The sequence below is a fragment of the Eurosta solidaginis genome, chromosome 1 (genome assembly GCF_040869045.1).
Source record: "Eurosta solidaginis isolate ZX-2024a chromosome 1, ASM4086904v1, whole genome shotgun sequence".
Taxonomy (NCBI): Eukaryota; Metazoa; Arthropoda; class Insecta; order Diptera; family Tephritidae; genus Eurosta; species Eurosta solidaginis.
Genome location: NC_090319.1, coordinates 138620075 through 138635249, shown reverse-complemented (window position 1 = coordinate 138635249; position 15175 = coordinate 138620075). Strand labels below are relative to the sequence as shown.

The following is a 15175-nucleotide window of genomic DNA, read 5'->3' as shown; positions in this document are numbered from 1 at the left end:
ACACATACACACGCAAATGGCTATGGGAGAGGCGTGGGCTACAGATATACATGTATGTAGCTGGTAACTAACCAAACATGAGATACAACTGTTAGCGAAATTACTAGACCTTAGGAGAAATGGGTGAACGAGGAAACCGATAGTATAAAAGCCGCGCAAGCTGAGTAATAACGAATCAGTTTTGATTTAAGCACGCTATTGGTTGGAAGTATAATTGTGAAGTACTACTCCCAAAGTAATTTAAATAAAGACCAGTTTGCAATACCGAATATTGGAGAAGCGGAATTTCCCAAAAATAGTTACATTTGGTGTCAGAAGAGGAATTGTTGAATAAATTCCTAAGATTTCGGATAGAAGAGACAGAAAGAGCGCGTTTATTATTTTCTTAAGCTACATACATATGTGTTGCTTTGTTTGTAGCAAAACAATATGAAAGCAAATCATATTTTGGATTTGCATATAATGTGTGTTGCTAGTCAACTTTACTACATACAGAAGTACATATGTGTTGCTTTGTACAGAATTTACTGTTTTGATTTTCAGTGTTTGTCGCAAAACAATAACAAAGCAAAAAACTTATGCATTTGCCAAGAGCGAAATGGCGCACTCTCTTTGGCTGTGAGTATATGTATCTCTTCACAAACACAAAGTTGTTTTTGTTATCCTAAAAATAAAGGGCTTTAGTTTTGAAAATGGAAAAAATAAAAATCGCAGGGTGTTTATTTGCGCCAATACTTTCTTAAAATCGGTTTGGCACTTCTTGAGATTAGCCGTTACACACATTTCCCATATAAGCATTTTTATATAATTAGTATAGTTTTAACTTCCGATGGTCGATCATGTGCACCTCTCGCCTTTGCTTAATCTCACCCAGTCTAATTGGGACGTCTACGGAGCAAGCTTCAAGGGATGCGCACTTTTTAGCTAGTTCGTCCGCTTTTTCATTTCCAGCTATTCCCATATGCCCTGGAACCCAATATAGATGTATGCTTTCTCCTGTCCCGATTCTCTACAGAGACTGCTTACACTCTAACACCCATTTAGATGCTGTGCTATGCGATATTATTGCCTTAATTGCTGCTTGACTGTCCGCTTGGAAAACGCTACAGTAATACGGCAGCCTGTAGGATCTGCTTATTTACGGATCACCGCAGTATACCGCAGACCCTACTCCTTCCACTACTTTGGAACCATCTGTGTACACATGTATCACCTCGTCCGCAATTTGCGCACCCTTGTGCCAACCGTCCACCTATATTGTGGCCTTAAGATCTTCCTCGAAGCGCAGATAGGAAATCAGGTAGTCTGTTACGTCTTGTGATTGATGACGCTATACTACTAGGGCCATATGGTCGGCGCTCAAGCTGCCCCGAGGCACCGAGCCTGGTTGCGGTTGTTAATGCTATGTTCTTTGCTACCAGGTCTACAGGGGAATGTGCAGAATGGCATACAGTGCAGCCGTCGGGGTTGTTTTCAGGGCTCCCGTAATGCTAAGCATCGATAGTCTGCATACCCCCTCTAATTTTTTAAGGCACGTTGTTTTTTGTGTGGCTTTCCACCAAACAAGAACTCCATAGTATAGAATAGGGCTTATAATCGCTGTAAAAACTCAATGAGAAAGAGATGGCGATAAGCTCCACGTATACTCCAGCATTCTTTTACATGCATAGAGTGCCGTTGAGGCCTTCTTGACCCTCTCCTCCACGTTGAGCTTCCATGCCAGCTTACTGTCTAGGATGATTCCTAGATATTTTGTGCAAAGTTTCTCCTGTAATTTGGCACCTTGTACCTCTTTGTAAACAAGACCATATCCGTCTACTCCGCATTGACTTTCAACCCGACTTTAGATGCCCAGGTATGAATATCCCGAAGCGCCCGATCCATCAAAGGACTAATCGTTGGAACCCACTTACCACTTATGACAATTGCAACGTCATCTGCGTAAGCCGTAAGTTTTACGGGTCCCTCATCGAATCGCCTGAGCAGTTGGTTGATGACTAGCGTCCACGGCAGAGGTGATAGCATCCCTCCCTGCGGCGTGCCCCTGTCCACTGATTTCGTGGCCTCGTAAAATCCCAATTGTGATGTAATCTTTCTGCAATTTAACATGCAGCCGATCCATCTGATTAAGGCAGGATGTACTTTAATGTAATTAAGACCATCCACAATCGCCCATGTTGCAACATTATTGAAAGCCCCGGCAATGTCCAAGAAGACTCCTAGAGCATACTCCTTATATTGCAGGGATTTCTCTATGCTTATTACCACCCTATGCAATGCGGTGGCTACCGAATTGCCTTTGGTGTACGCATGCTGTGTTGTGGAGAGCAGCTTTTCATCCACGTTTGACTTTATGTACACATCTATCAGCCTCTCAAAGGTTTTGAGCAGAAATGATGTTAAGCTAATGGGTCTATATTCTTTGGAATACACGTGACCGATCTTCCCCGCCTTTGGTAGGAAAGCTACACGAGCAGTTCTCCAAGAGTGCAGTACATGATTCAGCCTTATGCACCCATCGAATATTATTTTAAGTCATTCCACGACCGCCGTACTTGAAACTTGTAGCATGGCCGGGAATATACCGTCTGGGCCCGGCGATTTAAACTAAGAAAACGTTTTCACTGCCCATTCTATCTTGGTATCGGTCACCAAACCCGCTACTACTAGCTCCGTGATCGAAGTGTGAGTGATGTCTGCTGGCTCTTCTAAACCGTCTCCCGATGGGAAATGTGTGTCGAGAAGCACCTCAAGGGATTCCTCACTATTACGTGACCATTCCCCGTTCTCTTTCTTTATTAGTCCCTGGACTATGTTTCCCTTTGCTAGGACTTTTTTCAACCGTCCTGTTTCGATGGAGCACTCTATGTCCGTACAGAAACATTTCCATGAGTCTCTTCACCCTGGTAATTTCACGCTTGTAGATCCTCAGTAGATCCATGTACTCGTCCCGACACGCTTCGCTTTCCGCGGTCTTTGCGAGCTTAAACATTTCTTTTACATGTCTTCTTAGAAGGCTAAGCTCATTGCTCCACTATGGCGGCTTTGCTTTTCCTCTGAATCTTCTTAGAGGGCAAGCTTTGTTATACGCAGTCATAATCGTTCCTGTTAGGAATTCATTCGATTCCCCCAGTTCCTCCTCCTTATGGTTAAAAAAGATCACCACGACCATTTCGTCAGCTGAGAAATCGCCTATATTCCGATGCAAAATAAATTTTTTTTAATACAATGCACGCTCTGCTCAAAATAAAAACGAAAAAAAAATAATAATAATAATAATAAAAAACAATCTTACAGTCATTGGGCTGGTAAATAAACCCGCATAAAGCGGCAATACGTAAAACGCATAAAAGCGTTCATTAAAATAAAAGAATAAATAAAAAAAAGGGGGAATGGCATCCTCACTAAAGGAAAATTAAAGAAAAAAGCAAAAAAAAAAAAAAGAAAAAACAAAAAAAAAAGGAAATAGAAACAACTAACCTAGCACTAGACAACTAACATACTAATAACTAACACCAAACAAAGAGCGAAGTCATTTCGCTACACTGCTTCACTGCTCCCAAACAAAAAACACCCTTAAAAACACCATAAAAACAAGTAAGGAAGGCTAAGTTCGCGTGTAACCGAACATTACATACTCAGTTGAGAGCTGTAGAGACAAAGTAAGGGAAAATCACCATGTTGTAAAAAGAACCTAGGGTAACCCTGGAATGTGTTTGTATGACATGTGTATCAAATGGAAGGTATTAAAGAGTATTTTAAGAGGAAGTGGGCCATAGTTCTATAGATGGACGCCATTTAGGGATATCGCCATAAAGGTGGACCAGGCCTGACTCTAAAATTTGTTTGTACGATATGGGTATCAAATGAAATGTGTTAATGATAATTTTAAAAGGGAGTGGGCCTAAGTTCTATAGGTGGACGCCTTTTCGAGATATCGCCATAAAGGTGGACCAGGGGTGACTCTAGAATTTGTTTGTACGATATGGGTATCAAATGAAAGGCGTTAATAAGTATTTTAAAAGGGCGTGGGCCTTAGTTCTATAGGTGGACACCTTTTCGAGATATCGCCATAAAGGTGGACCAGGGGTGACTCTAGAATTTGTTTGTACGATATGGGTATCAAATGAAAGGTGCTAATGAGTATTTTAAAAGGGAGTGGGCCTTAGTCCTATAGGTGGATGCCTTTTCGAGATATCGCGATAGAGGTGGGCCAGGGGTGACTCTAGAATTTTTTTGTACGATATGGGTATCAAACGAAAGGTGTTTGTAGGATCAAAAAGCATTTTTTGTGACCGCTGAAATCTCCAAACAGCAAGAACACTAATAACAGCAGCGACTATAAATTGATAGGGCCGAGTAAACTGAACGACGTGGTGGTCAGCTAATAGACTAACTTTATTTTACAATTTAAGTTCCTTAAATATAATTCACATAATTCAATAAGTACCGGTATTCTATTGTATATATTCAAACTTCTTAAAAGGTGGTTGTTTCTAATATATGCTTAACGCTATTTGTATAATTCATACATCACAACATACATGTGTTATAGAACAGCAATTAGCAAAAAGTGGGATCGCAGCATTCTTATGCTTGCTTTCTTGTAGGCTTTGCCCTTGTTTAATGTGATATTATCAAGTGTACAAACAACAAATATGAGTGACTACCTATAGCGGTAGTATGTATGTAAATTTGTATGCAATGCAATGGTACATTAGCAGCAAACGAAAATAGGTTACAAATCAAAGTAAGCAATGCAATTAAAATGATTGGGTGAATGACTTGTGTTATTCTGGCCTTGAATAGCTTAGGCATATAATTAAATAGTAGTGAGGTATGTATAAAACATATGTTCAATAAATGCAGCGGTTGCCAATCTATGACCGAACATCCCGGCCCCGTTGAAAGACATTTCAAACCGGCAGAGGTGCCAACTTATGAATCAGCCGCCGAATGACTCCCTTTGATGTACGAATATCGACCACCCGAACTTTGGAATCTTTTCCTGGAATACAGTTTATAATTCTGTCAATTTGCCATTTTTGTGATGGTAAATTGTCTTCTTGGATAATAACCATTGTATTTTCATTGATATTTGGACGTTCCTCAAACCACTTTGCCCGAGCTTGAAGCTCATTGATGTATTCGTGTGACCACCGATTCCAAAACGCCTGTTTGATTGCAGTAATTTGATTCCACCTTTGTAAGTTGTTGATGTTGTCTGACGACTGACGCTCTGGAAGGGCCTTTAGTGAACTACCAATGAGAAAATGCCCCGGAGTTAGCGTTTTATAATCATTGGGATCACATGACAATGGTGCGATAGGACGAGAATTTAATACTGCCTCTATTTCAACCAGAACTGTCGTTAGCTCCTCAAATGCCAGTCTTGCGTTTAATATGCTGCGATTAAGGTGACACTTGGCCGATTTAACTGCGGCCTCCCATATACCGCCAAAATGTGGTGCCCTGGGGGGAATAAAATTAAAGTTTACAAATTCATTAGCACAATATCTTACTATTGCATCTCGATTTTCGGTTTTGAATAAAAACGCCTTTAATTCATTGAGTTTGTTGCAAGCACCAATGAAATTTGTTGCGTTATCGCAAAAGATGTCGGAAGGAAGCCCTATTCTGCCAATCATGCGTTTTAGTGCCGCCAAGAATCCGTCGTTAGATAAGTCCGATACAAGTTCGATGTGAACCGCCTTCGTTGCCAGGCAAACGAAGATGGCAATATATGCTTTATATGGTGTTTTACCGCGAATTCGCAAATAAACATTAGATGGTCCACAAAAGTCGATACCGCAGCGTGCAAAAGGGCGAGATGGATTTAACCGTTCAACCGGTAACTGTCCCATTATCTGGTTCATTAGCTTTGGCTTATAGCGTACACAATGTACGCATGTCCTGACGATGCGCCTTGCTACGTCGCGAGCGTTGATTACCCAAAACTGGAGTCTTATGAGTGATACTAGTGCTTTGGGTCCTGCTTGGTAGTGCTTTAGATGAAGATGACGGACGTAGTGCATAACGAAGTCGCATTTGTTTGGTAATAAAATTGGGTGCTTTCTTTCCTCTGGGATATCTGGATATCCTAGTCTGCCACCAACCTTCAGTATTTGAAACCCTTCCACGTATTCAAGAAAAGGGCTCAAGTAACGCAATGGGCCATTCGTCGTAAGATCCTTATGTAAATGATTAATGTCATTAGCAAATTTTTTTGGTGTTTGTTCCAACTTACGCAAAGCAACGCGTGATGCAATTCTTGCGATGAAAGTGTATGACCATCCTCAGGTTTGATACGGTGTCGTAATTTGTTAATAAAGCGAAACATCCGGGCTGCTAATCGAAGTGGGCTAGTGTAACTACTACGCTGATTGATGATTTCTAAAATGTAATTGGTACTAATAGTTGCATTGAATGCTGATTTGCTCTCTGATTTGATGCTCTCTACAACTTCCATGTCAATGTCGCCGCACCTGCCACTTGGCCACTTGTCTGGTTTTTCATACAAAAACGTTGGTCCATTGTACCATATTGACTTGGCAAGTTCTTCCACAGTCGCTCCTCTAGACACCAAATCGGCTGGGTTGCAATGTGTCGGGACATGTTTCCAATGAGCGCCTGTAGTTAAATCTTGAATTTCCGAAACCCGGTTTCCTACAAAGGTCGAAAGTGTTGCCGAATGCATTTTTAGCCAATGTAATACGATTTGGGAATCTGTCCAAAGAAATAAGGTAAAAGAGTTATTTATGATTGGCTTAATTTTTTCTATAAGACCAGCAAGAAGAAGAGCGCCACAAAGCTCTAATTTAGGTAAAGTTTGTTTTTTGATGGGTGCAACTCTGGACCTTGCGGTGAGCAAGTTGACGATGGTAGTTCCACACTTTTTGGTAACACGGGCATATATTGCACAACCATATGCACGAATCGATGCATCACAGAATCCATGTAACTCAAGGGACACCATGTCGTCCGATAAACAATACCTATTCACCTTAATTGATGAAAGTGAAGATAAACAGTCCAAGAAGTTTTTCCAAGCGCTTGCAATGTTCTGTGGCACCGATTCATCCCAATCCAACTTCAGCAACCATAATTCTTGCAGTAAAATTTTTGACGTAATAACCACAGGAGACAAAGTGGGTCGAACAGCGACGATGCTACAGAGAGGATTGATCGTTTTGTAAATTTGCGTGTGGATCCGAGTTTTTCATCGAAAGAAAAAATAAAACAATCAAGATTTTGATTCCATTTTAGGCCCAGTGTGCTTGTAATAGATGCGTCTATGTTCAGATCCTTTGCAGAGTTGTCTTCTCTGAATTTATAATGATTGGAATGCCACTTCGATAATTCAAATTTTCCTAATTCTAAGAACTGAGTTACCTCCTGGTTGATTCGAGAGAGTTCGACCAGAGTATCAGCACCACACAATAAATCATCTACGTAAAACGATTCCTTCACGATTTTCGCTCCAATTGGAAATTGTTCTGAATGCTGCTCAGCTAGATATATTAAACTCCGTATAGCCAAATATGGAGCGGACGCCATGCCATACGTTACGGTATTAAGTTGATATGTGTTAATATCTTCAGTCGGCGAATTCCTCCATAGGACGTACTGCAACTTTCGATCGTCTTCGTGCATCAGCACTTGTCTATACATCTTAACAACGTCAGCTGTGAGTGCAAACCTAAAGAGACGGAAACGAAAAAGGAGAGTAAACAGTTCATATTGAATTGTAGGGCCAACCATTTGAATATCGTTTAATGATTTTTGGGTTGTTGTTTGACAAGAGGCATCAAATACGACTCGAAGCTTCGTTGTTGTACTTGTTGGCTTTACCACACAGTGGTGTGGGATGTAATAATGTGGTTAGCTTAGGTTCGGATGTTCTACAATGCTCATGTGTCCCAAACGCTCGTACTCGTTCATAAAATCCATTATTGTTTCCTCAGTTGTGATGATCTCTCTAATCGACGCTCTTGTGCATGAAATCGTCTCAATGCCGTTGTGTGAGAATCGCCCAAACAACCTGGATTATCTTTGAAAGGTAATTTCACAACTATTCTACTATCGGGTTTCCTTGACACTGTTTTGTTGTACAACTGGTCGCAACTCTGCTGTTCACGAGTCCAAGCCTCTGGTTTACTCGTAACTTCTTCCAACTTCCACAACATTTCCAATTTGGTGTGTAAACAATCGAAAACTGCAAATAAACAAGATGATTTGGTTAAGTTATTATTACCCGTTTGGTAACGTCCCGAAACCACCCAGCCTAAGAGCGTTTTTTGCAAAAGAGGTAAGTTAGGTCCAAGTTGTATTTGACCAACAGACAGCAGACTAAAGAATGTTTCTGTACCCAATACCATGTTTATTTTCTTTGGTACATAAAACTCATCATCAGCAAGTACAACGTTGTTTGGTATATTCCATGCTGAAATGTCGATTTCAGGATCTGGTTGATAAGCGATGTTCGATGTGATGCAAAACGTTAATGGGAGCTCGAAACCAGTGACTTGCGACCTTATGTTCGTTGTTGTTTTGAATTTGATGTTTGTTGATGACGCACCGATGCTTTGAATTTCTATGTTCTGCTTGTTTCTTGGTAGTAACAACCTTTGCGCAAACTGATCAGTTATAAAATTGACTTGCGAACAAGAATCCAGTAGTGCGGTGCCCAACATATAACTACCTGTTACGTCACGAACAAGAATTTTTGCGGTAGCGAGGATTACATTTTCCGACGATGAATTGTTCATATGTGTATGTACAGCTGCTTCTTGTGAAGTGGATGTTTGCGCTGCTGCTTGTTGGCTAGACGTGGACACCCGATGAAGTAAACTATGGTGTTGCCATGCACAAACCTTGCATCTGTGGGATGTAATAATGTGGTTCGCTTAGGTTCGGATGTTCTACAATGCTCATGTGTCCCAAACGCTCGTACTCGTTCATAAAATCCATTATTGTTTCCTCAGTTGTGATGATCTCTCTAATCGACGCTCTTGTGCATGAAATCGTCTCAATGCCGTTGTGTGAGAATCGCCCAAACAACCTGGATTATCTTTGAAAGGTAATTTCACAACTATTCTACTATCGGGTTTCCTTGACACTGTTTTGTTGTACAACTGGTCGCAACTCTGCTGTTCACGAGTCCAAGCCTCTGGTTTACTCGTAACTGTTTATAGCATGTTTATTTTCTTTGGTACATAAAACTCATCATCAGCAAGTACAACGTTGTTTGGTATATTCCATGCTGAAATGTCGATTTCAGGATCTGGTTGATAAGCGATGTTCGATGTGATGCAAAACGTTAATGGGACCTCGAAACCAGTGACTTGCGACCTTATGTTCGTTGTGGTTTTGAATTTGATGTTTGTTGATGACGCACCGATGCTTTGAATTTCTATGTTCTGCTTGTTTCTTGGTAGTAACAACCTTTGCGCAAACTGATCAGTTATAAAATTGACTTGAGAACAAGAATCCAGTAGTGCGGTGCCCAACATATAACTACCTGTTACGTAACGAACAAGAATTTTTGCGGTAACGAGGATTACATTTTCCGACGATGAATTGTTCATATGTGTATGTACAGCTGCTTCTTGTGAAGTGGATGTTTGCGCTGCTGCTTGTTGGCTAGACGTGGACACCCGATGAAGTAAACTATGGTGTTGCCATGCACAAACCTTGCATCTGTGTGTTGATGGACAATGGGCTATTTGATGTCCCTTCGAAAGGCAATTGAGACACAATCCCATTTTCTTTGTATTGTCGTAGCGTTGGGTGACATTCAAAGATTTAAAACGTTCACAATTTGGAACCCTGTGGCCAGTGCTGGTACAAAATTGGCAAGACATACTGGAGCAAGAAAACGTGTACCCCTTTGATTGATTCCTTGACTTTGTTGTTGATTTGCTGCTACTTTGTGCGAATGGACTACTAGTGTGCGTGTTACTCAGAGACTCCAAATATTGACAGTGTCGATCCAAGACCTGTGTACACTCCTCCCATGATGGCAACGTTTTAAAGTCCAGCGATTCCTTCCATTTTTTGTTGGTCTGTTCATCGGATTTCTGCAAAACCATATAAATTGGCATAGCTTGGGATATTTGCCTGTCAGTACCTAGCGACGTCAGCGAACCATAAATAGCAGACGCCTTATCAACTAAACTTCTAAGCTGAATACCGTTTGGTTTTGTAACCGCAGGCAAATCAAATAATGACGATATACCTTCCAAAAATATAAGGGTCTTGTTGTCATGCCGTACCTTAAGTCGCTCTAAAGCCTTTGAGTAGTTTTCATTTATCACCTGGAACGCATCAACAGTTTCTAAAGCTTGGCCTTGGAGACAATTTCGCAAATGATTGAATTTTTCAATATTTGTTAAATTGAACTCTCGATCTATAATTTGTTTGAAAGAGGTAATAAAGTTTTGATAGTTCGAATACTTGCCGTCAAAGGATGGAAGCTTGAGCCGTGGAAGTTTAGACGTCGATTGAACTACGCAAGTTGTGTCCGAAAGTGAAACGTTGTTATCTTCTGACAATTGCGTTTGAATGGCTAGTTTGGTTTTTATGTACAATTCTTCCAGGTCAGCGCGTCCTCCATCCTCAGCATCCAATCTTTCGATGTCAGTTTGAATTGAGAGAATCTGTTTAAAATAAGACTCGAGGATACCCAGGCGACATTTGTATTCTGCAGTTGAAAGGGGCTTTACACCTGGTCGTAGACTAGAGTCAATGATATATTTTATGCGCGAAATGTTTTTCTTGGTGCTAGCGCGTTGCTGTTTTAACTCTTCTAAAGACATCGTAAAGCAGAACAAAATCAATGCAAAGAGAGTGTTTTCTTACGTTGTTAACAGCAATGGCAAACCTTGTATAGATATTGCAGTGTCTCACCCGTTTACAAATGAACATATTGTTACGAATATTAGCAAAACTAAGGAGTGCTGCCATCTCCAGGCCGATGCTAAGCAGTGACGTGAATTCACATCAATAATTCAATCATTATGTATCTACATAAACGAATTAATAATTGCGTCTACACATATGTACACATTCCGACGAGCAACATTTACATACAAGGCAGCGAGAGATGAGATGTCACACACAGATGAATTTACTTATACGCTTATGTGTGTGCGGGAGACTGTAAACTACAAACTCACATATGTACATCTGAGAAGCGCTAAAAAGTAGACAATTGTAAACAAGTAGAAACTATATGAGAACTATATACTGAGTTGTCACAAGAGAGAGCAATAATTTGTGCACGTAGTTGTGGCTGGCGATTTTGTAGCCGAAACAACTAGTAAGTTCTGGAAATCGAAGAGCCTAGAAGTATGCAGCGTAAACTATAAAAGCGGAGCAAGCGAGTAAGAAGGAATTCAGTTTGATTTGAGTTGTCAAGCAGTTTGATTAAGACGATATCTAGCGAGCAATATCAGTGTTATTTTGAATAGTAGAGTTTCATTGAGCTATCAATCAGTGTGGTTATTAAGCAAGCTATTCGTTGCACAGTTTGTTATTGTGAAGTACTTTAATAAAGGCCATTTTGCATTATTACAAATTGGAGTTATTTATTCAACAGTTTAGTGATTCGAACTTAGCAGAGGATTGCAAATAAGAGGATTTGCAGCAAATTCGTTACAATTGGTGTCAGAAGAGGAATTGTTGAATAAATTCCGGAGGACAACAAGGACATGGCAAAGTTCAGTGAATTGAAGATCCAGCAACTAAAGAAGGAGTTGGAGAGCCGTGGATTGAATACAAGCGGCGTTAAACTTGAACTTCAGGCACGGCTACGAGAGGCAATGGAAGCGGAAGGAATTGATGTGGAAGAGTATGACTTTCATCTTGATGGCGAGGAAGTAACAAAAATTAAAGAGAAAAACGAAACATCGCAGACAGTTACGAGCACAGACTTGAACATGATTTTGGCTGCAATATCTGGTCAAACATCGACAGTGGCTTCTCAACTGGAATCGAAAAAGACAGATATAACATCTCAACTGGCATCTCAACTGGAAGAACAAAAGATAAATATGGCATCTCAACTAGAATCCCAGGAGAACCGTATAACATCCAAGATGGAAGAACAGAAGACACGTATTGCAGAAATGTCGTCAGAAATAACATCGAAAATTGAAGCACAAGAAACGCGTATTTCACAAATTTCAGCACAGATATCATCTCAGATCTCCACACAACTAGAAGAGCAGGAAGTCCGTATATTATCTAAACTGGAAGCGCATATGGAAGAAAAACTAACCCAGTTTCATGAAGGCTTCAGTGGTCGACAGGATAAAATCGAGGCCGAGGTGGATGCTTTGAGAGGACGTATCGAGCAGTTGCAACTAAATCGCCCAGCAGTTTCAAAGAGTAATCCAAAGGTAAAGACACCATCCTTTGACGGTTCTGTTCCTTTTCAGGTCTTTAAGCTACAGTTTGAGAAGACCGCAGCAGTGAATCAATGGAATGCTGAAGATAAAGTTGCAGCTCTGTTCGTGGCACTGAAAGGGCCTGCCGCGGAAATCCTACAGACGATTCCCGAAGGAGAGCGGTACAATTATGAAGCATTGATGGCTGCTGTAGAACGACGTTATGGAAGCGAGCATAGGAAACAGATATTCCAAATTGAGTTGCAAAACCGCTACCAAAAATCAAATGAGACATTGCAGGAGTTTGCTTCAGATGTTGAAAGGTTGGCTCATCTCGCAAATGCGGACGCACCCGTGGAATACACCGAGAGGGTAAAAATCCAGAGTTTTATAAATGGCATACGAGACGTCGAAACAAAGCGAGCTACATACGCAAACCCAAAGCCAACATTCGCAGAAACGGTGTCACAAGCTCTGATTCAAGAAACAGCGTCGCTTCTGTGTAAGCCAGTTTTCAAAGCACGCCGTGTGGAAGTAGAAAGGCCAGAGTGGGTAGACGCAATATTGGAGGCGCTGAAAGGATCGCAAAAGCGGAGTGAAAAAGTTATCAAATGCTTCAAATGCGGGAAGTCCGGTCACATTGCACGTCATTGCGATCTTGGCCTTAATAGTTCCAACAATGTGGGTGGGCGTAAACGCAAAGCTGGAGGAGATGAGCAAGAGCGAGTAAGAGGTAGAGAGCTAGATCCAGCTATTGAATGCCCTGTGATATCTGTGTCGCAAATTGGTAGAAAATCGAGCAGTCTTACCGTCAGAGGGAATGTGGATGGCAACGAACGAATAATGACTGTAGATACGGGCGCATCTCATTCCTTGATCCGATCTGACTTGGTCAACAGGAGAGTAAAACCGTTACCTGGAGCAAAGTTGCGTACGGTCACTGGCGAGTATAACCAAGTTCAGGGAGAAGTGATATGTGAAGTATTGATTGGGAAGGTCATGGTTCTACACAAATTTGTTGTGGCGGAGATTGTTGATGAAGTTATATTGGGAGTGGATTTCTTGGTTGACCATGACATCAAGATCGATATGGAGAGAAGGGTGATGCGTTATGAGAACCAAGATGTGCCACTTAACTTTACTTTGGAAAAAGGGTTCAGCAGTAATCGGTTACTGGTGGAGAATACTCGACGAAGGCCACGAAATTCAAAGGTAAAGGTTGATGGAACAAATGGGCCAAACAAATCAAACCCGGAGGTACCTGTGAGAGAAACACTGGCATTGAAAAGCCCTAACGGACGTACTAAAACGAACAAAGAATGCAAGGGTGGTTTCAAGCCAAGGCACACTACTGTTGTGAAGCGTCGAAACGATACTGATTATGCAAAGCAAATCCGTCCAGCGCAAGCTCTGCGAAGTAGTTCTTCATTGGTCGAGCAACAGAGTGCGAGGGAACGATCGAGGATAATGAGTAGTAAGATGAAACACAGGTACGACAAGGAAAATAATTCGGAAGGTTTCCGGGAGGGAAATTTGGTACTGTTATATAACCCTCACCGGCGGAAAGATGTTCCATCCAAATTTTGGTGCAGTTGGGAAGGCCCGTACAAGGTTGTGAAGAAGATCAGTGATATCATCTACCGCATACAAAGCATTGAGAAACCACGGAGTAGAAGAGTGGTACATATGGCGATGCTAGCGGCGTTTAGATTGGGAGATTTGTCTGATCGGGACGATCAGACTTAGGTGGAGGGCAGAGTTACGAATATTAGCAAAACTAAGGAGTGCTGCCATCTCCAGGCCGATGCTAAGCAGTGACGTGAATTCACATCAATAATTCAATCATTATGTATCTACATAAACGAATCAATAATTGCGTCTACACATATGTACACATTCCGACGAGCAACATTTACATACAAGGCAGCGAGAGATGAGATGTCACACACAGAGGAATTTACTTATACGCTTATGTGTGTGCGGGAGACTGTAAACTACAAACTCACATATGTACATCTGAGAAGCGCTAAAAAGTAGACAATTGTAAACAAGTAGAAACTATATGAGAACTATATACTGAGTTGTCACAAGTTTGTGCACGTAGTTGTGGCTGGCGATTTTGTAGCCGAAACAACTAGTAAGTTCTGGAAATCGAAGAGCCTAGAAGTATGCAGCGTAAACTATAAAAGCGGAGCAAGCGAGTAAGAAGGAATTCAGTTTGATTTGAGTTGTCAAGCAGTTTGATTAAGACGATATCTAGCGAGCAATAGCAGTGTTATTTTGAATAGTAGAGTTTCATTGAGCTATCAATCAGTGTGGTTATTAAGCAAGCTATTCGTTGCACAGTTTGTTATTGTGAAGTACTTTAATAAAGGCCATTTTGCATTATTACAAATTGGAGTTATTTATTCAACAGTTTAGTGATTCGAACTTAGCAGAGGATTGCAAATAAGAGGATTTGCAGCAAATTCGTTACAATATTAACAGAGGCAAATTGGGCGACGACGACGTAGCAAGGGCAAGTGGATGATATACAGCGATATGCGTTTGATGAGCGAGCTATGATGAATTCAAAATTTTATATACTTACGGCAACCAATGTTGAAGACACTTCAAGCAAAGTATTAGCAGCTGCAAGTTCTGGCGACAACGATGTACCGACGGCAAAGCAGGTGATATGCAGTGATGTGCGCTTGATGAACGCACGATGAGCGAGCTATGATGAATTCAAAATTTTATTTACTTACGGCAACTAATGTTGAAGACACTTCAACCAAAGTATTAGC

The 15175-nt window shown here is 41.1% G+C and overlaps 2 protein-coding genes across 8 annotated transcripts in view; both read right to left on the bottom strand.

Moving 5' to 3' along the window:
- Positions 1-15175, bottom strand: part of Hph (HIF prolyl hydroxylase) — a 562987-nt gene that overhangs the window by 297006 nt on the left and 250806 nt on the right. The window lies entirely within an intron of this gene.
- On the bottom strand, positions 4464-15025 carry LOC137238301 (uncharacterized). 5 transcript variants are annotated; one of them, XM_067763137.1, is made up of 3 exons: positions 14980-15025; positions 6248-10079; positions 4464-6191 (listed from the first exon to the last, which is right to left on the bottom strand). In XM_067763137.1, the coding sequence occupies exons 2-3, from the start codon at positions 6974-6976 to the stop codon at positions 4917-4919; spliced, it is 2004 nt and encodes a 667-aa protein (XP_067619238.1). In that variant the 5' UTR covers positions 6977-10079; positions 14980-15025; the 3' UTR covers positions 4464-4916. The 5 variants fall into 5 exon arrangements, with proteins under 5 accessions (XP_067619238.1, XP_067619247.1, XP_067619268.1 ...); XM_067763146.1 differs by lacking the exon at positions 14980-15025 and having other exon boundaries at positions 4464-5008; positions 5079-6191; positions 6248-10847; XM_067763167.1 differs by lacking the exon at positions 14980-15025 and having other exon boundaries at positions 4464-5472; positions 5523-6191; positions 6248-10847.